The 22,983-nt window shown below is 35.7% G+C and overlaps 1 protein-coding gene across 5 annotated transcripts; it reads right to left on the reverse strand.

Annotated features, from left to right (window-relative positions):
- Nucleotides 1–4,612: 4,612 nt before the first annotated feature.
- On the reverse strand, nt 4,613–22,564 carry LOC141835747 (F-box/LRR-repeat protein At3g48880-like). 5 transcript variants are annotated; one of them, XM_074723118.1, is made up of 5 exons: nt 21,383–21,534; nt 21,136–21,215; nt 14,120–14,311; nt 6,211–6,584; nt 4,613–5,422 (listed from the first exon to the last, which is right to left on the reverse strand). In XM_074723118.1, the coding sequence occupies exons 3-5, from the start codon at nt 14,153–14,155 to the stop codon at nt 4,801–4,803; spliced, it is 1,032 nt and encodes a 343-aa protein (XP_074579219.1). In that variant the 5' UTR covers nt 14,156–14,311; nt 21,136–21,215; nt 21,383–21,534; the 3' UTR covers nt 4,613–4,800. The 5 variants fall into 5 exon arrangements, with proteins under 5 accessions (XP_074579219.1, XP_074579220.1, XP_074579222.1 ...); XM_074723119.1 differs by having other exon boundaries at nt 21,136–21,266; XM_074723121.1 differs by lacking the exons at nt 21,136–21,215; nt 21,383–21,534 and adding an exon at nt 22,437–22,564.
- Between the last annotated feature and the right edge of the window lie 419 nt (nt 22,565–22,983).

Consider the following 22,983-nt stretch of genomic DNA (forward strand, 5'->3'; position numbering starts at 1 on the left):
ATCATGGTCCTCTCTGAGGAAGATTTCTTTTGTTGTGGATTGGGCCAAATCTTCATATTCAGTGAAGAGTGGGTAAAGCCAATTATGGCTTGACTCAAGGCCTTTGCTACTGCTAGAACCAGGTTTTGGTTTGTCCTCTTCTTTAGGATCCACTGTCAAGACTACTAACATCTCTGGTTCCTCCACCAACCTAGATAAAGTATCTGCAAATACATTTAATCTTCCATCTATGTGTTCAAAATTTATCTTTATACCAGTGTCGGTAATATTGTACAACGAACAAGCATTTCAAAAAATTTTAAATTTTGATGATTAGGGTTCATAAAAATTGAGGAAAATAATCATACATAGAAAATCACAAATTTTAAAACCTGGCTCTGATACCACATATAATTAGAAGTTTTCTTGAAATTTATAATTCAGAAAACTAAAACATAAAAGATCTTGAAATTTATAATTCTCATTTATAAAACTTTTAGATTGACAACTTATCTTAATCCATGAGTAAGTAAACAATGACTACAAAAGACAATTGCTACAAGTCTCAATCTATCTCTTTCCCTTTTATTTTTTTTTCTTCTTCACACCTTTCTGATGGCTATGGTGAAGAGACTCTTCTGGGAGGGACAGAACCCACTTATGTAAATAGTCAACCTCTATCAAGTTTGTTACATGCAATTTTCAGAAGTTTAAAATAACTTCCCATAATAACCAATAAGTCCCTTAGATTAATTAATATTTCACATGAGTCACACTTCTTTAATTAATTTATTTATTATTTTTTCTAACATTCTAAACATTTAAGAATCGATGAATTAACGGATGATTTTTTTTAATAGGTGGTCCTAACTTCAATGACTTAACAAATGAATTTTTCTTAATGAATGGTTGACGTAAGAACATTGGGTTGATGGGTCGTTCGTTGCGAGCGTTTTATTTACTTTGGTGGTCAGTAAAAAAATTTTATAGGATCAAGTCGATCATCTCATGATTAATCGACGTAAACTGAATACTTGGTGTCAATTAAAATAAAAATAAAAATGTACCAAGCTAATCAAATTCAAATTGAATATTTACAGACAATGGAAAGAAAGTTCCATTATAAAGATAACTCTAGTCCTTAATATCCATGCTCACTTTATTTTTTGTTATAATCTTATTATTAGGGTGAAAGGCTAAGATCTTAAGATTTATGTCTTAAAAGTTTTAATTTTGCTATGAGGATTTTCCATCTCTAGGAAAAAAACTAAGATTTTCAAAGAGTGGTTTAGTAGATCATAGAATAGGATCGAAGGTCCAAATCATATTAAAATAACAATTTTTATTGTTTTATTTTGTTTCATATTTAACTCTTATTTTCTATTTCTATAATTTTTTATCTGACTCATCTAAGCCCTTAGAGGATGAAGGAACCCAAAGAACCAAGAAAACACCACCAACGCTCCTTCAAGTCTCGGGGCGTCCTCAGCATCAGAGGTATGACCAAAAATAAAAATCATAAAAATGGACAGGGTAAAAGAAATGTTCTCAAACCAAAAAAGAATATAAACCAATTAATATAAATCCAAGCTCGGACGAAGCAAAGGGGTGATGGTGGCGGCCGCCTAGGTATAAAAATGAGAGGTAAATGAGGGACAATGATATGACTGTCCTTCTTAACGTAAACACACGTCTCCGGGGCAATAGTCTGCGGTAGGACATGCAGGTTGTCATCCAGACACCTACGATTTGATCCCCAACTACAACGTATTTATAAAAAAAAATTTCCAAATAGGAAACGCAATCAAAAGATGCTGAAGATAGTCAATAGGTCTAACTGGAATTTATCATTTTTTTTCTTAACGTAAACACACATATTTTACCTATTCAATATAACAATGCTAAGAATCATAAAATATGCATTACATGCCCCCATCCCTCCCTCCCTCCCTCTCTCCCCATTTGGCGTACAAGGTAAAGGCGTTCCAGTCTTCCAGATCGTTTCACCATTAAAATGGCTTTACAAGGACAGCGAAACTGCAAAAAATTACCAATAAAATAAAATAAAATATGCATTATCAAAAAAATAAATAAAATATGGATTACATGCGATAAGAAAGGTCACAATCATATGGAATTTCATATAAAACGGAAGTAAAAGGAGAAATTTCAAAGATTAAAAAAATAGGTAATAATTCTCAGTTTTAATTTTAAATTAAATAATCCCTCTTTGCAAGAATCTAAAAATGAAATACAATGAGCTAGAAGAAGAAGTCATGGAGCTAGATGAAAAGGAAGACTTGTAGAAGGAAATTAGAAGCCTTCAAGAAAGACGGGAATAATAGAAAGGTTAAAACCATGACTAATTCTACATACATGATAACTAGACATGAAAACACTAGATTAAGGATTTAAAATTTAAAAAAAAACAAATTTTGAAATCTAAACTTGATAATATTAAAAGTGTTGGTGCAACTATGCCCTTAAATTAGATTTTGTTGTGATTATTAATATAGTGGGTCAAGTGTGCAAATATAAATTACTTGACATAAATATTACAAATGTAATAAAAGAAATTCTAACATGACTAGATACTTAACAAATTCAAATCTCAAAAGGTAAAAAATAATTGGATACTTGATTAAGAAAGACACTAAAACAAAGCATCTTTGTACAAGAAATCTCAAGGGAGGCTTTCTTGGGATGTGACTTCGAATGAAGTTGAGATCATGTTCACATTTACAAAGAGTTATATGTGGGATTAGAGTTAGGAAAAAATTAAACTTTAGAAGTGGTTTGAGTTGATAATTCAATCGGCTAAATGTAGCTTTTAGTCGACTTAGACTTAAGTCGATGACTAATCAATCGACTTGGGTAAATTGAAAAGGGAATAGAATATTTTTAATTATCTCTATTTGGAGGGCATTTGACTAGTCAATTAATTGTTTATGAAAAAAATAGACTAAAGAAACGATTATTCTATTACAACAAAATTATTTCATTGTAAATGTTGGCGATTTCGAAGCTTCTGCAAGAATAGATGGTTGATAGGATTGAGTCAAATGAAGAACTATCATTATTTGATTACAACTTGTGATTTAGAAGCAAAAAAAACAAAACCAATTGACTAATAACAAACTCAATCCATTGAAACTACATTAAAGTTGGTATCAACAAGAAATAATTTGGACGCTTGAAGCAATCAATTATATTTGCACTCAAGAGATTGAATTGAGGTTGGTCAATGGTATTTTTGTCTCAAAAATTTATAATTTCGCTTGTTCTTTCTTCATTTTTACTCTGTGTCAAGTGTTCTTTTATAAAAGTAAATTGTAAGATGTTTCTCATCTCCAATAAGAAGAAAATATAATAGTTTTTAAGGAGTTACTCATTAAAGTATCATAGGTCGTAAAGTAAAAATTGAGAATTTCAAACTAAAAATTTTCAATCTTAGCATTGTTTTTTTATCTTCCATTAGCTTTGTACTAACCATAATTGTAGACAAACTAGCATCAACTATTGACCAACCCTCCTCTAGTCTTATATATCGATCTAACAAGTGATATCAAAGTAAAATCATTCTTGAGGGACTAGTCAACTATTCACCAACCCTCCTCTAGTCCCACATATCAATTCAACAAATGATATCAAAGTAAAGCCACTCTTAAGGGACTAATTACCTAAAGAGTACATTCAACAAATGGTGCTGCAAGAGGACTATAGCACAGCATGTCTATCTTTTCGACACAAATTTTACACATTGAAAAAGTATGATAGAGTATTATTTTATGAATGATATTAAGAATCATTTATTGTAATGGAAGGTTTTAAAATGCTACTAGATGAACTTGAAGGGCAAATTATATTTAAAAATTAGACCACCAAAATGTTGAAGAAGTCACAAGCCAATACCTAAGGGTACATCAACACTCCAATGCAAAGTGAGTCAATTTAAAAGTGTAAGACTTGTAGTATAAGCTCAAAGATCTTCACAAAGTACATGATACTCTCAAATTATAAAAACATGATTTGTTAATCAATCAATTGCATTAATTTTACAATCAAAGATGAAGGATCAATTATCACAGATTGTTATGGAGCCGACCGTGTTGCAAGCATTAGGAATAGAGATCTCATAAGTTTGACTTAAAATCTTTCTCCCAAACCCCACTTTGATTATCCAAGATAGATGCATAAAAGTTTCTCTGGACACTCTATTTGTTGTTAAATTAGACAATTTATTTTATGAATTTAAATTACATGAACAATCTAACATTATGTAAGCAAGCATGAGAGAAAATTTTACCTTCAATTGTAGAACAAAAGGGCAAAAAAAAAAAATAAACATAAAAGTAAATCAAAATCTAATATAACTTATTACAAATAAACAAACAAGATGAAAAGGAAAAAAACATTTTTTTAAAAAAAAATCTGTAATAGCTACTAGGGACAATTTATCATCCCAACCTTCAAAAGAAGAATTGCACAGAAAGAAAAATTGGCCTTCTCAGGAATAGAAAATTTTTGTTTGCGTATAGAAAACATATTTATCAAGTCAAATTATGGTTTATCTTATATAGCGCAAAAAATTCCTACTAAAGAAGTCTTAGAGGTCGATGGCATGTATCGTGGCTTAAAAGAAACAACACCACAAGGTATTATTGTTTTATTGAAAACAATATTTCCTTGTTTCAGCACAGGGTGTTATTGTTTTTTTTTTTCATAAGATGGACGACACAACAACGTGTCTACCACAATATTATTCGTTTTATTACAACAGTAAACAGATATTTGAAAATCTTCTGACAAACAAAAACAATCTCAAAAATTAATATCAGAAGAAAGCAATCTGTCCACACAGTTCTTATCAAACAACCTACCATACTCCCCCAGATCAAGAGAGCTCACCTCATCTTGGCGCCAGAACCAGGCCTCATAGCGGTACCATCTCATCAGACCTTCATCTTCAATCATCCTCCTGCACGCAATGCATGAGCTGCTCTGGCAGTACAAGAAATCACGCATGCGCGAAGCCTTTTGAAAAATGGTCTGATCTAGTTCTGATCGAATCTGTCTCCGTCCTGAAACAAGGGATTCAAGCAAGAGGCAGTGGGAGATATTGAGCACCTCCAGATTCACCATGCAATTTAAGATGAACAACAATGCTTCTTTCGTGACTATAGAGCACCGCAGACTGAGAACTTTCAGCTTTGGGAGATGCACTGCAATGCAAGAGGCAAAGTGGACATCAAATGTTCCCATCACCTTAAGGTGTGAGAAGTTTTTGCAGCTCCTACTTATTTCCTCCATTATATAAGAAGGATGGCCAATGCTGGGCATTGTCAGGGATTCCAGATCCTCCCACCTCCGGATGGCTTGCACTAATCCAACTCTTGTAATACGGTTCCAAGCTGGCATGACTAATCTTCGAACATGGGGAGACCTGATTTAAAAATTCAGAAGTTGCATAAATCAAGAAAGTTCACTACACGAGATGAAAAAGAGATATTGGTATACAAAGTACTATGCATGACCAATTTCTGTTCACAAAATATACTAAAAAGCTTAAATCTGTGACGGGTGCTGTAAATCCAACTAGTGTTCTGTATACTTGTGTCATGGTGATTTTTGTCAATTTTGATTAAAAGACAGCAAAAGCACTACTAAAGAACATATGTGGTATGGCCATCAGAGCATGGCGAAGAGAAATTAATCCAAACTCCTACAACTATTACAGAATGCTGGAAAAAGTGATAATGATCATCCTAAAGTAGGCTCAAAATATTCATAGAATTCATTGGCAAACTTAATTAGAAGTATTCCATAGATCTATCTGACGCCTGAAATAGATGTCTACTATAGATTTATCTTACGCAGACAAGTACCCAACCTCAGATGGATCTATCCGGCACCATGCTTTCTCAGTTTTTTAACATGTGATCAATAGTGATTCTTGTGTCGACTTAAGAGTGGGTATCCAAGTGTAAGTGTTTGCAAGGGTAGTAAGGGGGTAAAGCCACAAATCAAGATGGGGGCATACTGCAGATGGATAACCAACATAGTGAATGATCCAAGGCCTGTAATTGGATTCATATAGGTCAATGGAATGTTTAAGAGATTCAGAGATGCAAAAATAGTTATCTTAGGATTCAATACACAAGATCACCAGTGTATTAGTTGAAACCTTACCATTTTATTTTGAATACAAAGGCAAAGATAATAATTAATTACCTCTCTGAGATGTAATTAAGATGTTCATCCTTCATATAAAGATTGAAATGAAATATCATTGTAGTGATGTTCCCACTACTAAGAGCCATGGACATCCTCAAAATTCGTGTCAACCTCCGATCAGACCTTTCATCTACCCAAATAAAAGGCAATGCCCTTGTCTGTATAAAGTTGGATTCCAAAAGCCCTAGATCAAGTGTGTTCCATATGAATGGATCTGAACAAGCCAAACGCCAAGAACGACACACCAAAGAAACTGGAGTAAGTTGGATCATATTTAATTCCTTAAAAATCTTCACTAAGACATCAGTTTCCATTTCCTCCCATCTTTTACCAATAGCTTTGGTGTCTACCATCCTTAGTAGCTCCAGAGTCTGGAAAAGAAACAAAAATTAGATGTTGGACAACAGTTCACAGACAGAATTAAGTTACAGCTAAATAAATATAAAACTTCTAGCAGGCAGGAAGGTGCAGAAAGAATGTGCATGGCGTTTGTATGGAGTTACAGACAAATGTTTAAATTAACAATGTTAAGATAATTCAATTTGCAAACAGAGACAATAAATGTATTATGCATATATTAATACATTAGTCCATCATTAACAATTATTCAAGGTAAAAATAAAATTACTGAACAATTCAACATACGTACCCAGAAGTCATTTTAATTAGGTAGCAGAAAGAAGCTGATGTCTGTCAGACTATTACATCCCAAAATCCAAGCCAAATGTTTAAAGTGAACTTATTAAACTCATTCAGAGTAAAACCCTAGTTTGATGGCTATAGAGCTAATATATCATCAAAATCCAAGCCAAATGTTTAAAGTGAACTTATTAAACTCATTCAGAGTAAAACCCTAGTTTGATGGCTATAGAGCTAATATATCATCAACTATCAATCCTCATTTATCCTCAATAATTTCTTTTGCTGCATCTACAGCATATTCAGCTATTTGTTTACTGCATCCAACTATATTTTCATAAACATATGTTCCAGCATATGGATATCATATTTGCTTATTTCTCCATCATACAAACAGAAAGATTGCAGCATATGGACATATCTTCTTGAATTCCAACTGTACACTTAACATGTCATTGTGATTCATTAGTCACATAGTGTACTTGTTGCCATGGTGTTATATATGATGATTTGAAGCTTCAACCCATATTTAGACAATAGACCCATGTCATTGTAGTTTGTCAAGCATGGGTATTAGCAAATTATGCAGGTCTTGTGACTACCTACATGCAGGTTGCCTTGTTACACTTAGGTCAACATTTGTTGTTCTTGAATCTTGATTCATTTCATCTTATGGATCATTCATATAATCAGGTCAAGGAACAGAAAAGGATAATGTTGCTTCTAGGTGTTCATTACAGCAAGTTTTGCTATTTGATGATTTATGCTATTATTATCTTTGAATTAGTGCATTGTGACTTGTTGGTTCTCTATATTTATTATGGCTTACCTATATTTTTTACAGTTCAACCAAAATGTACCTATTCTGAATTCTCTGTCAGTAATAGGAGTTGCTTTTCATTGTAACTCTTGAAATGACTGTTGGAAACTTACTGCATTCAACTTCTGTGATTGATTTGCCAATGATAAAGTTATATATATTTGTACTATGGGCACATCACTTGCAGAATAACCTGAACCAGCCTATTGCAATTTGTAAAATGTTCAAGTGTGTCATTATTTATAAGAGATTAGCAGAAGCTGGGCTTTACAAATTTTTTTAGTGTCTAATTTCTTGTGTTACTTTGGCATAAAGTCTTTGCTGTGGTGTTGATGCTTCCAAGAGTTGTTCAGATGTTTAGATATATTTAGTTGTTTGGAGACAAAATTCTTGTGTGTATTTATTGCAATATGTATTTATTTTGTCTTGGACATTGTTGGATGTATGTTATCCCAGGACGCTTCCATATGGGATTTGTTGGCTTCCCATTTAGGACATGACAATAATAAATTAGTAATGCAGCATGACGAAATACATCTTCATGTTATGTGGGTTTAATAATAGCTGCAATGTACAGACAGAGAAGCAACTTTCAAATATTCCAACTTTCTTTGTGAATGCCTTTTCCTCTTATAAACCTAAACAATGCATAATGTAGCTGACAGCATTTTATTTATAGTTCACTCTAGCTAATTAAATATTTGTTAGGGGATGATGGTTTCATTGTGAAATTAGATATCCATTATCCAACGTAAGTTTCAGACTATATCTGTCAATGTACTGACAGTGATAGGTGACATAGACTGGTCCAAGAACAAAGTTGAACACATATCAGGCTCAGCTCAGAACTATCACAATTGAGTTCTGCAGCTCAAAAATGGACACTGGTATTGACCAAACCCATCAAGATCAGTGCCTAACAATCATTGCACAGAGCAATAACAATTTGCATCACTGCATCTTTCTCCAATTGCCATTTTGCCAAATTAGTCATTATAGCCTTTTCACCTTAACCTCCTATGGGTCTCCTCTCATCTCTACTCAATTACTCCCCAAGTCTCTCTAATCTCTTTCTAATAGATATGTAGGAAATACATGGAGGATCCAAACATGTACAGGGAGTTATTTACATGGTGGAATTTTAAGAACAATAATCTAAGCTCTTTTACAGAGACTGAAGAAAAAAATTGGAAGGAAAATTTGATAATGTTAACGCCATGTGGATCTCAATGTCAAATAACATTAGAAATGTCATTAGATCAATCCATGGGAAGTTCAAAGGTAAACGTGTAACATAAATAAACTGAGATGGTAATGGTGCAAGTACAATGAGTTATTAATTTAAAGAAGAAATGTTTTAAATACTAGTAAACTTATAGAAATTGAAGAAGTTGAATAGGTATACAAATTGAGGCAAACAAGATAAAGTGTAGCAAAGTGTAAAGCATTTGATCAGCTCTATGACAATCCAGGAATTAAGAATTAGGAGAAATCATTCATCCTATTGATAGTAGATGCATAAAAGCTGAATATCAAAAAGTTTTTGTTGGTGATTATGCCATTTAAGAAAGATACAAAAAATAATGAACTTTTTAACAAGCACTTCATCGACAATCTAATTTTCATTCATCACCAAGTCATGTTTGTCCAAACTATTTGGGGAAGCCTAATAGACAATCTAATTTTGAGACTGAAAATACGATAAGTTTAAGAATCATATGTTTAGAAGTTTTCAAAGTGAAGGTAGAAAAATGTGTCAGTTCAAATGACAATCCTATCGAAGCAAGGAAAAATTAAGGAGACCAAACTTTATTATGATTAACTAAGTTATTCAACTAAATTTTCAGAATAAGAGGATGCTAAACAAACAGAAAAAAATAGTTTCAATCTATAAGCAGATCCAGCTAACGGAGTAAACTTTGGGAAGGAACAATGAGAGGATAATAAGAAATAAAGCAGAAATTTTGCAAAATTAATTAGAAGATCAACCATCAATATATTTATTTAATAAAATAACTAATGGAAACATATAAAGAAAAAATGAATTTACATTTCATTTTTATTCATTTAGAGAAGTTTGTGATAGTCTGTAGACAATTGTTGTGGTGAGTTTTATAGATGAAAATAATATATGGTAAGTATACTAGTGAAATAAAGGGCATGCATGATAATCTGATCACTAATGTTATAGCTACCAATAACATGAAAAGTGATATTCCTATAATCGAAGGTTAATTAAGAGTCAACTATAAAAGCTACCTCACTAATCATAATTAGGATAAACCTCTTCATTGTATGTGATTTATAGATGTAATATGCTACTTGATGAAACTATATTAGACTAAACTGGAAGCTTAAATTATGGAGAAAAACCTCAAAAAAGTTACGGAGAACTAAAATTGAATGTATAAAATATAATCTTAATAATAAGACAACAATTGAGAAAATAATTAGATGGATGGGAATGAAATTCTTATTGGTAAGAGCTTTAGATACCCTAGAACTATTATTCAAAAAGGATCATGAAGAAAGAGTACAACAGTAACAACAACTAAGCTTTTATCTCATTAAGTGGAGTCAGTTATATGATTCCTCCTACATTTGTGGGCTCACCCCTACTTCCTCATCTGTATTCAAATGAATTTTATCCTATTTTATCGTTATTAACCAAGTTTTCTTTAGTGTCACTCTTCCTCAATTAATGTGCATATTTGTCACATTGCTTAACTGGAGCATGTATTGATCAACTAAGTTTATGTCAGTACCATTCTCTCTGAATTTTCCCTCAACAAGCACAACTCTTAATTCCTCATGTTTTCATTTTTTTATCTATTCATTCTCAAATGTGCACATTCATCTTAACATCCTCATCTCTATAACTCTCATCTTCTATGTGCTCAGTTCATAAATAAAATTGAGCTCTACATAATATAACAGATCTAATCGTTGTTTTCTAAAACTTCCCTCTTATGATCGCAAAGAATATCTAACATCCTCCTCCATTTCAACTATCATGCTTGTATCCTATGCAAAAAATATTTATCAACCCCTCCATGCTTTTGCAAAAACGATCCTAGATACTTACAACTTTCAGTTATAGATAACTCGTCATCTTCTATTTTAACAATTATTTTATTACATTTACTACTACTAAATATAAATTTCATATATTCTATCTTTAATCTACTAAACCTAAAACTTGTAACTTCCGACGTCTCCCACCAAGATTTGAGTTAGCATTTACTCTTTCACTTGTCTCATTGACTAAAATGATAATGAAGAAAAAGTGATTGTATAAAATGGAAAGGAGCTTCTAGAGTCATATACGGGCCCTTAAAAGAAGAGTATAAGAATATGCTCTGAAATGTCTTTTTTTTTTTTTTTTTGCTATAAGAAGTTGAGATTTAATGATGGAAGTGTGGAGTTATCAAGGAAAGGTAAAAAATATATATATAAAATCATAAATTATGTAAAATTAGGTGTAGTTTCAATAAAGAATCAAGTATCAAATCAAAGAAAATAGGTTATGGAGGTATGGACTTAATCAAGGTGAATAATGGGTAGCAAAGTTTGACAATTAAACAATCTGAAATGAAGGTGTAGGGGTTGAAGGAGATCAAAGAAAACTATACTTAATGTGTAAAAGAGTGATTTAATTGGTGCTTTTGCAAAGGGTTCTATTAGCAAGGTGAGAATAACCCTAGATAGTCCTCCACTATAATATATAGATGTCATTGATAAGATAAGGAATATTACAAACTTACTCCTATAAATTATGTATTTACATACATGTCCCAACGCCACTTAAACTAGTACGAATATATCATAAAGGCTCGGCTTGGTGCACATGTATTGAACTTTAAACCCTCTTAATAATTAATTAGCAAATTTGTTGATGAACCATTAGAATAAATAAAAAAGTGACGATCTCATTTGATTGTATCTTCTCCTTAATGAAGTGACAATAAATTTCTATATGATTTGTCCTCTCATGAAATATTGGATACTTGAAGTTATATGCATTGTGGTTTGATTTTCCCAGTAAAGCTTCATTGGTTTTGCAAGGGCATATCTAGTCATCAAATGCTTAACCCAAATGAGCTCACATGTAGTTAAAGTCATAAACTTATGTTCTACCTTAGCGCTTGACCTGCCACCACTGTTTGCTCCTTAATTTTCTAGAAAAAAAATGGTTAACTCCTAAGAGGATACAATAATCAAATGTAGATCATGTACATCGTTTATTTGTAGAAAAGTTTACCAAGTCTGTGTTGATGTTTTGAAGGCTACCTTGATCACAAAATAAGGTATGGTTTGAAATATCATATTGTGTTGGGTGAAACGGTCGAAAAGTATCATTCTGGTAAATCACCAAAATTCAATACCACTCGACATCAAGGTTCAAAATCTCAAGTCACATTGTAGTTTCAGTCTTTGATCGGAAAGATGTTGTTCCAGTATCGTATTGACGCTCCAATGCACGGTATTAGTAACATGTTGAAAGTTAAACGAGGAACGAGATGAAGCAAAGGAAGGATACATTGTTTGTGCTGAGTAATATCGAGTTTCAATAATTAATCAGAATGATATGTTTCAACTATTCCAGCCTGTATAGTACAAGATTTAAAATCATACTCGACATGGACAATGTCTCTTTTCTATACTTCATCCCCATCCTTCTTCAACTCCAATTCATTACCAGCATCATGCATCAAAACATTAACATGATACCTAAACAATATCGTTCCAGTCAAAGACCGAAGCTTCGGTACGGCTCAAGATTTTGAACTTTGAAATAGGATACCTTTCCCTAAAGCATTCTTGAGATATTGTAGGATTTTTACGGCTGCTAGCCAATAGTCATGGTATGGGTTCTCTGAAAATTGATTGATCACACTGACTATGAATAAAAAGCTAGATCGTGTGACTATCAGATGGTTCAATTTTCCCACTAGCCTTTTGTAGTTCCCTATGTCAATTAGAGGCTCCATTTATCCTAGTTACTAACCTAACACTAGGATGAATGGGAGTGTACACTAGTTTAGTTCCTTGTACCCCAATCTCCTTGAACATATCCAATACAGATACCTTCTTCTTAGTGAGACACCTCTATGCCAAGGATATTCTTAAGATCACCTAGAAGTGTTGATGAAAACAAGTCTTCAACCATGCAATTCTAATGGTGGAGTGATCACCAATGATATAAATGAAACCCTTCTTGAATTGAGAGATGAGATAAAACACTAAATGATATGCCACACTCGTGATCATGTCATAATGAAGAGAAGCTGAGTTAATCTTTCCAAACTAAACTCTCAGGGATTTTTTTTAAGTTATATAGTGATTTCTTTAGTTTGCACACTACCAATTTCCTTCTAAGCAACAAACCCAAGAGAATGTTGTATATAGGCTTCCTTTGACAAATGTCTATAAAGAAATGCATTTTGAATGTCAAGATGATCAAGTGATTAGTAGAAAACAGCTACTAGCAATAGGAATAATTGAACTGAAGTAACCTTTGCCATGAAAGAGAGGGTATCTAGAGGGAGAGGGACAAGTTCCCAGTACATAGAAGTGGAATGCATCCATCACTTGCATAGTCTACTTGCATCTGGGATTTGAGGCTTTTGGGACATTTCTAAGAATAAGCTATGAGTATAAAGAAACAAAAAAAGTTGAGTATTAGGTGATAATGAACTATAAGATATAAACTGAGAGAGATTGTATCATAGAGCATTGTTGGGTACTCTTTAAAGGAAAGCAATAGGAATGTCTAAGTCCAGAGGGAGATCCGGGAAGCAACAGGTTGACTAAGGCACGACAAAGTTGGGGCATCATTATGTCGACGACGGCGATCATACACTTGTAGGGGAGGGGTGGTGGGTGGAAGCACGATGAGAAGTGGGAAGGAGTGACCACAATAATGGAGTGAATATGATAATAGTGTAGGAACAAGGAGATCCTCATGAACTGCTAGTGGTGTAGGAATTTGGAGACTAATTATAATAAGTGAAAAAGGAAGTTGACTCAATAAAGGTTTCATCGCCGAGATAAAAGCGTGTCATGACCAAGGGCAGTAAGATTGATAAACTTTTTATAAATGATAGTAACCAAGAAAGATACATTTGATAGACCATAATATAAATTTATTACAACCAAGAGATACTAGGTGGACAAAACAAGTGCAATTGAACACTTGTGATGGAACATAGTACACCAAGTAAATATGTCAAACTGATCCTTAATCTTGGCACCGAAAGAAGAAAATATAAAGAACTTTGAATGTTCTTTCATTAGAAAATAGCATGTCATTCTAGAATAGTCAATAGATTAAAGGTTACAAAGTACTTAAAACCAAAAGTAAAATTAACATGACTCAGACCCCAAACATTGGAATACATTAAAGCAAAAGATGCAAAAGCACATTTGACACTTGACAATACTCACATTCAAGAGTTTAAAACCTCGAAAACTAAGAACCATAAGCTTTATTTATTAAGGAGCAAGATGGCCAAGACGGCTACGAATTTGTAGGGGAGAGGTTGTAGCCAAAAATGATGATGATGATGTAGGCACATCCAGCTTATACGATCCATATAACTTGTGTTCGACGTCAATCACCTTGCCCGTCCACAAATCCTGAATATATATAAAAGTGGAGCCAAATATAATAAAGCAGTTTATTAATAGATAGTAAACTCAAAGGAAACTCAGATATTGTAACTTAAGCATGGGAGAAAAATAAACCAAGGGTCAAGATGAAAGATGTGTTATCAAAAATATACTCTAAGACCTCTGAAACTAAGATCTAAGAGTATAATCCAAAAGTATGGGTTATGCAAACAAAAGAGGTACCTCCATCAATAAGAGAGGTAACAGTCTAGGATAATCCATTGGCAATCACTTGAAGATAAAGAAGCCAGCACTATTCCTCATTAGGATATGATGGTGCAGTCTAAAAACCATAACTAAGAAGTCATATAGTGATACACATGCAGCATGATGTCAGTAACTATTGGAAACTTTATGAGAGGATAGCAAGTGTCCTTGGCATGTCTAAGTTTGTGATACGGGGAACAGTTAGACCTATTTTAGTTCCCAGATTGACCGCCTATAGGTCTTTGTTGGCCTCCTCATCCCCCACGTGACCTTCAAAAGATGAGTCAATGGCATAAGCAAATCGATCAATTGCAAGGTCAAATGCATGTGAAGTTGTTGTTGAGGCTCCCAACATCAATTTATATACATCTAATAGAGGAGGTATGAAGTCCACATAGAATATGAGCATTACATGTCTCGAACATCCGAGTGGTCAGAAATATATCTTAGAGATCAATCGAGATAGTCTAAAAGTGACATACATGAGAGGTCATCATGGTGTTACCCTAGTGTAACTAGAATAGACTACCAATCATGTCATATGCTCAAGAGATATTCTCATATACAGTGCTCGAGCATGTATAAAACAAGAAATAATAACATTAGAAAATACTCCCATATAACCCAAGCAGGCACTGGAATATCATCTGCTCATGTAGTGAGGTAATCCAATTTTCCTTAACCCATGAACCAAACATGAATAGTTGCAACCCATAAAGAATAACTTTTTTCATGGCTGAAGAGAACCAAATAGGGTCTGCCGCAAACAACTTGAGTAACATGGGCAAGGAAAAGGGAGTGACAAGGATATGTTTACATTGGGTTGCAAGTGTTTCCAGCATCGGCCTAAATAGAATCTGTAACGAAAGAATTTGTTGTACCAACTATTGCATCATGAAGGGTGTGACGGTTGTTGCATTTGCATCGACACGTCAAAGTCGCATCGAGCAAGAGAGAAGGCCACAACTAGAGAGAAGGTGCAGTCATGCGTGAACAAAAGAAACAAGGGCATGGCAACTAACGACATGCTAAGGGAACAAGGGATGCCGATAGAAGGGATGCATCATAGGAAAAACACATGGTGAGACAGATTGTGAAGAGAGGCTATAGTGGCTCTAATACCATATTAGGGGAAATTATTTCTCAACCAGAAGTACCTTAGGTAGCTCACACTACTTAATATACAGTATTGATATGGTATGGAATATCAAATACACCCACTATAGATCCCAACAAGTTCAATAAAGGAATTCAGCACTTTAGTCCACCCCAAATAGTTTCGACTTACACAACTTGGTACTTGCATATGCAACTTCATATAGCATGTGTAATGCAGTGTCTAAACCACATATCATCTACTTACGCTTCACTTAGAAGATCTAGATATTAATAGAAATATAACCTTGCATTAAGTTTAAATTTTAACAACACAATAAATTCCATAAAATTTACTCTGAATACATGGGACTAAGTTTATTTATTTCTTTGTTTGTTGTTGTTGTTGTTGTACAGCCTTATCTAAACTCTTCTCAAGTTTCTATTTCTATGGTCACCATTCTTGTTCAATAGCCTAAGCACTTGCTTTTTAATTGGACGCATAAAAGCCTATACTTGCAGATTGATAACTAACAGCCTATCATGGCTTTGGTTGTTGTCTCACTTACAATTCCTACCACGATATAACAAACCTTGCAATATAACAAACCTAATCATCCCACAGTTGGTAAACTCAAGCACTAGAAGAATAGTGCCATCAATATGCCCTTTTAAGATATTTTCCATAAAATCATATCTACTCTTAAATTACATAGAGTGGCAAATGAATATAAGAACTTAGATTTTGTTGGACTAGTTTAAATCTAATTTGTAGTATCAAATTAATGGAACCCTTATTAAGTGTTCCGAAAGTTGTCCATTTATTTCACGAAACTTGTTCCTTTGTACATTGATCAAAGAAATAAGTAGAACTTTTTGGTTAATTCAGTTACTTGCTAGTCTGATTAATGTCATTACACTCATCAAATCCACAACTTGTGCATGTTTTTCCCCTGAAACAAAGTCCTGCCATATTCTCCCTAACACTCCTCCTCTCAAGTTGGTTTGGATACATTGTAGAGCCCAACTTATTATAAATATATTCGCCAAACATGTTTGTTGAATGACACACATAAAAAGCAAATTGATCCAGGATGAGATATTCGTAGAATGATGCACACGGAGAAAGTAGACTAATCTATCTTGGGATTCACAAAAAGACACAGATGGAGAGGCCACTAATCTGGTTTAAGATTTCTACAGATAACGTACATGGAGAGAGAATTACTCTGACTCAAGGTCCCCATGGAATGGTGCCCACAAAGAGAGAATTGATATGGCTTAAAGAGTCCACCGGATGACACATACGGATGACACGACACGACACAATCTGCTGGCAATATGATGTTAGGATCGTCCCAGTACATTGCGCATGTTTACACGTTTCGCAAACGTGCGCAGCGGAAATAAGATAATAATTAAATCTAATTATTACAACACACGCATGCAAATACAAAATACAACAAGTACAAGACATTACTGAAATTTAAAATTTTTCATAATAACAATTATTCTACGCGTACCTAATAGATGACATTGAACGATATTGGCATTGAGCAGCCCTTGTCGAAGTTCCGCCTCTACTGGTGATCCACGCCAAGCTCTCGTCTGGACGACTTCCAAAGTCACGAGTCGCATCACCGTGTTCGATACTAACCGACGATCGACAATGGTCGATACGAGAAAAAAATCCTAATACACAATAACATTTGTTGTGATAAATTTCGGGCACCGGCAATCATATTCCCGGTGTAGTTTCGGTGGTCAACCTTTGACCACCTATAAAGGCAAACAGCCGGAAATCCTTTCCGACAACGATGGAGCAATTCTCCGGAAGCTCCACAAGCTTCCGATGTCGAACTCCGACATCCAACCCAGCAATCAACCTCCGACAACGAACCAACCTCCGATAGCAAATCTCGACCGCAAACCCGACAATAACGTATGACTACTCCGGCATTCCGACAGCATGTCCAAGGCTCCGGCAACTTCACAAGCTACTCCAGCGGCTTCACAACAATCCAGCACTCCGAAAGTGGACATCAAATTCCGGTGGCTTTACAAGCCTCCGATTCCGGAAGATTATGGTCGGGGAGAGGAAGAACCGTGGCAGCCGATCGAAACCTCCACCACAGATCTGATCGGCGACGGTAGGGAACTTTCCCTTTTCTACAGCAGTTGGCGACAGGTGCAAGAGCACGGCAGAAATCTGATGGGAGAAGGCAGCGATGCTAGGTTTCCGTCTCCTCCAGCCGACGACCATGCGATCGAGAAAAGCTTCCTTCGCCATGACCCAAGGCAGACCGGCGGCGCTCTGGAGAAGTAGGGAGAAGCAGGGGACAACGAGATCGGGAAGAGGAAGCCCTAAATCGCCGGTGAACTCACGATCTCAATCAAGATTTTTCGATTTTCCTCGCGACACTCGGTTGGGAGAAAATGGGAGAGGAGGCTGAAGTCGGCAGTCGAATCGCGAGTTAGGGTTTTTCCACACTCGGATCCCACGAGGCCAGGGCGGCCTTATACCGAGCTCAACCCGATTTTTCCGCCGACGGATGCAGGATCGCGGGGAGAAGGCGTCGCCGGCATACGCGGCTCAAGAGAATCCTTCTCGTGGGCGTCGCGGCCGAGCAAGGTGAACCGGAGGGGTAAACAAACCAAACCAGAAAGAAAACCCAATTGGCTTGAACCAAATTTTTAGGGTTTACTGTAGCGAACCGAGTTGAATTTGGTTCAAAATTAAATCGCTTGGTTCAATAACTAAACGACCTCCGATTTGACCCAAATCAATTTTGTTCATTTCGTCTTCACAAGACGAAACCCCTCATTGCTTTTGATTTTGCCAAAATATCTTCCATCATGAACCAAACCAAGTTGGTTCAATTTGGTTCAAAACCGAATCGTTTGATTCAATAACCAAATCACCTTTGATTTGAACCAAACCAATTTCGTCTTCATAAGACGAAGTCCATTATTTTGTCTTTGTCTGGTCCAACCAAATTTTATTTCTCTCGATTTGAGAATCTAATTCTCAAACTCGTTTTAAGTCCTTCGGAGAACTTATAGTGCGTGTGACCCACTAGGTTCCCGATTATGTTGGTCATCCGTAATTAACCATTAATTGTGAAACGATCATGAATGACATCTAGTAGTGTATTATGATCCCTAATTGATCGAAAAATCAACGATTAATTCCAGAATAATTTCTAAACCCTTCAGCAGTTGTAATGAAACGTGTCTCGTTCCTTTCACGGTCTTATACCCGCTTGGTTCAGAACATGGTCTATATGTGTCAGTACCCACTAGACTGATTACGTCACACCTAGCCCAAGCTTGCTTTCTTGTCCTATGGATTCAAGTTACTCGTACATGTGTCCAAGAATGTTATACTCTTAACATATGATGCTTTGGCCTAAGACTTTCAGTAACAATCCTAACAGCCAACCGCAGGGTATACGTCTCTTTTTACAAAGAACGGTGAATCATCTGTGGACTATTCAAACACCTTCGGGCACTTCAACTTATACCCAATCATCCCGGGTCCATATCTCCTCAGAGATGTTTGCTTAAGATGTCAAAGTATAAGCCTCCATGACTAAGGTGACTTGAATACCGCATGTCAAAGGAAACTCGCACTTAAACTGCACTGAGATCTTCATTGACATATGTATCGAACCATATGAAGTCTCATGGCAGGTCATTCCCATGAACTAGTTACCTTTAACTAGCATCCACATTTAACTCTCAACATCCAATGTCTCCGATCAGTGAGATCGACTGCTTGGTAAACCAAGGAGTTTAAAACATGCTAGTCTCAACAAAATCGATGACGTCCATGCTCATCAATTCCTCGACTAGGAATAATTTCAATACATTCATAATTGCACATGTAGAGATGCTCACTAGTTGTGATCCAATCACAAATTTTCTCATGCTATGAATCATATTGTGGACATTTAGTAAATGAGTTTAAAATCAAATCAAACGCATAGAAAATATGCACTCAAATAGTGAATTTCTATTCATCCAATAAATAGTATAAAGGACACCTCTCAAATATAACACATAATGTGCGAGATAATGGACACGCAAGGGGCTCAATTGACAATGATGATGCATGGAATAATACACGAGCAAAGGCACAACCAACAATGACGATATGCCTAATAAAACACGTGTAGGGGCTAACTTAGCGATGAATGATGGGTGGAGGTTCCACTGTAAGCTAGATGCTCTAACGAACAAAATCAATGTTGTGTCTTGGTCTAGCAAATGAAATCAGCATCATCATGTATTTCAACACCTAAGAGGATGGCTTTGTCATGTGCTTCAATGCCTAAGAGGAAGGCTACATAGAAGAACAAATTGGGTCAAGCAACTTTATGGAGGCTCCAACGGGCTTCCCGCAAGGCAAATAGATGGGTGTTGCACATGATGTAGAGAATCACACAAGAATACTTTGGTGAAGTTAACAAAGAGGAGGGACCGACAGCTCTAACGTGAAATCAAATCATGTGGGACTTGTGCAGAGGACCTCACGCAAAGCACCTCATGCAAAGGAAAAAGCAACAACACAAATGAAATGTGTCTTGAAGTCATTTGGGATTTGCATAAAAGACCTTGTGCGAAACTATTGTCGATATGCGGAATGAAGTAGTCGGAAACACGTGGATAAATGCATGCAGACACAGGCAAAGACGCCCATGCGTGGGTAGAGGCATGGAGGTGCATAGAGGCACATGAACAAATGCGAAGATGTGCGGGCACAAATAGAGGCGCGTGGACGAATGTGCACAACCGAAGGCAGGTTACCAGTGAGAAAAAACCTAGCGTGAATAAAAAGTTGAGAAACAAACGTAGATGGGGCTTGCGTAAACGCATCGATGATCAATGAGCAGATATGAGAGGGAGGAGGCAGTTCTCAAAAGCCTGAGGTAACCATGTCTAATTTTATATATTATTGATGAATCGTGTAAAACACTTACTCCACAACCGTGTGGGATACTCGCACATGAGTTCAAGTAACATAGAAAAAAAGTACCACAAGGACAGTGTTTCAAATCCCAAATCTGCAATAAGTTGTCAAGACATATATATTTTTTCCTCAGAGAATAACACTAATATAAAAAGTAGTTTAAATTGGATAACCATACGAATTATAAAGCATGTATAACAAACTTAGATGAAAGGATACAATTTCAGGAACGAATATTTTCTTTACACAGAAAATAACTGGTACCAAATTGACATCATCTTTGCAAAAATCATGAGTTAATTATCTACTAATCAGGAAGTACGCATCATTTTGGAATTTCCAACATAAAATTTCATCGTGCAGTGCCAAAGGTCTATCAGATCGAAGGAAAAAAAGGGGTAGTGATAATAATACCTTGTTCAAAACCGTCTACTGTAATATAAACAACCTAACACCTAAATTAAGAAGAATCACTCTTCAAAAAGCGTTCGCAATTATTCTCATAGAGATTACTTGCCTTTTAGTCCAAAATTGCTTCTTCAATTCCGAACCCTATCATCTTCCCCCGGCTAATGAGGAGGTTATTACCAAGCAAATCTGCAATTCCGACAAATCAACAAACATCACAATCGTCACCAGCGCATAGGCCTGAAGTGAGACAGGGGCGTACGCAGCGGGCAGTTGTGCGAGGATAAAAATTAGAAAAGGAGAAGGCCTTCAGAGAGAGGGAAGAGAAAAAGGAGCGAGGAAGAAGGATGCGTTACCTTCTACGGAATCGAAGGGACCTCCGGCGTCGACGGGAGAGCGTTTTGCGATCGGCGACGGCGAGGAAGTTGGGGCGGCAGGCAAAGGACGAGAGAAAGAGCATCGATGAGCTTGAGACGAGAGGGGGAAAAAAAGATTAAACGGGGAGAAGACTGCTCGTTACTTTCCCTTGTCTGCCCGTTTACGTTATGGCCCTGCATCAAGATTCGTACAAACACGATTTTCTTCTCGCAACCTCGCATCGGTTCCCCGACAAGTGTCCCTCCAACTGTCCCTGCCAACGCACCCGCCATTCCACCTCACAAGCACCGTCAACTTACGGACCCACCGACGCGAATGACTTAAGTAGGCTCAAGACGGACTTCCCCGAAAGCATTTGAAGCACGAATTATTATTTAAAATATTTTTATTATTAGAATTCATTAATGGATTGGATTACTATCTCAATTAAAATTAAATGGGATTTTAAATTTTCTCTAAAATAACGTTAAAAATGCTTTGTGAGACAATTAGAAAATTAATTATTACAAAGTTTGTTAGATATTCATTTGAGAAGCATGTCCCATGCTTCCAAGATGCCTCATCTCTCCTTAAGCTAATTCACTCTCAAACTGAACCGTACATGAAATCAAAATTAAACAAAAGCTATGAGGCATTGAAAGTTATGTTAAACCCATCATCAATTGATGTTATATAATTATTAGTGTTCTTGCACAACACAAACTTAAATTTAATGTTACTAGCGAGTGCACATGTGTGATTGATTAAAGTATTGAAAATACAAGAGAAATCAACAGTAAACACAAGCATGACACTAACAAAAAGATTTAACATGTTTTGAAGATCTTGCTTTTGTTCCACGGCATAAGAAACAATATGATAGCTCTTTAAAAATAAAGGATAAAACCCCTAGGCACCAACCTCGACCCGCATCGATGGGATTTCCACAAAGCTTTATAAACCTGACCCAAACTAGGATCTCTCTTACAAACAATGATGCATGCCTCTCCTTGAATGGTATAATTGAAAGCATAAGGGAAGAGGATAACATACCACAAGATTGAGTTGAAGCCCTTACATTCTTTACAAGCTCTTAGATTGCTTTGGAAGCTTGATGCACTAAAGCACAAAAAAGACGTATTCCAAAAGCAAGTGATTCATCTTTTTTTCCTTGCCAGATTGAAATGCAACTTGTTTTGCAAGGATAGGTGGCAAACCACTAGTAAATCGAAAAGGCAACTCTGATGTGATGAAAATAAATCAGCTATGACATGGTCCAATGAAAGTTTTTCAATCATTTTCTTTATTGTTCCTCCATGATAGAGGAAGGCCCCCTCTTTGTTTTGCAAGGTCGACATCATCCATGCATAGGCTGTCCTGAGCTATAGCCCGGCCTAAATTTTGAATTTGCATCAGGAGATTTTTGGGTTATATATGTTGAGTTTTGGTTGTGGTTGTGCATCGACGCAATAGATATAATTCTGAATTTGTTAAGCCATGAATCGGCGAGGAATGCCCCAAAATAGGCAAAAAGTTGGAGAAGCGCTCTACAACAGTCACTATAAAAATAATTACATTTAGCGATCATTAAATCCGTTTA

The sequence above is a fragment of the Curcuma longa genome, chromosome 10 (genome assembly GCF_044706935.1).
Source record: "Curcuma longa cultivar G26 ecotype Majalengka, Jawa Barat chromosome 10, ITB_CL_G26_1.1, whole genome shotgun sequence".
In the NCBI taxonomy this organism is placed as follows: Eukaryota; Viridiplantae; Streptophyta; class Magnoliopsida; order Zingiberales; family Zingiberaceae; genus Curcuma; species Curcuma longa.

What these genes read in the sequence shown, in the direction of transcription:
- LOC141835747 (XM_074723121.1), bottom strand. Translation starts at nt 14,155, where the DNA reads ATGGTTCTTAGTTTTCGAGGTTTTAAACTCTTGAAT. An exon ending in GAGGTTTTAAACTCTTGAAT is followed by an intron (nt 6,585 to 14,119) that starts GTGAGTATTGTC and finishes TTTCTTTTCCAG; the next exon opens with ACTCTGGAGCTACTAAGGAT. An exon ending in CTTAATTACATCTCAGAGAG is followed by an intron (nt 5,423 to 6,210) that starts GTAATTAATTAT and finishes TTTTTAAATCAG; the next exon opens with GTCTCCCCATGTTCGAAGAT.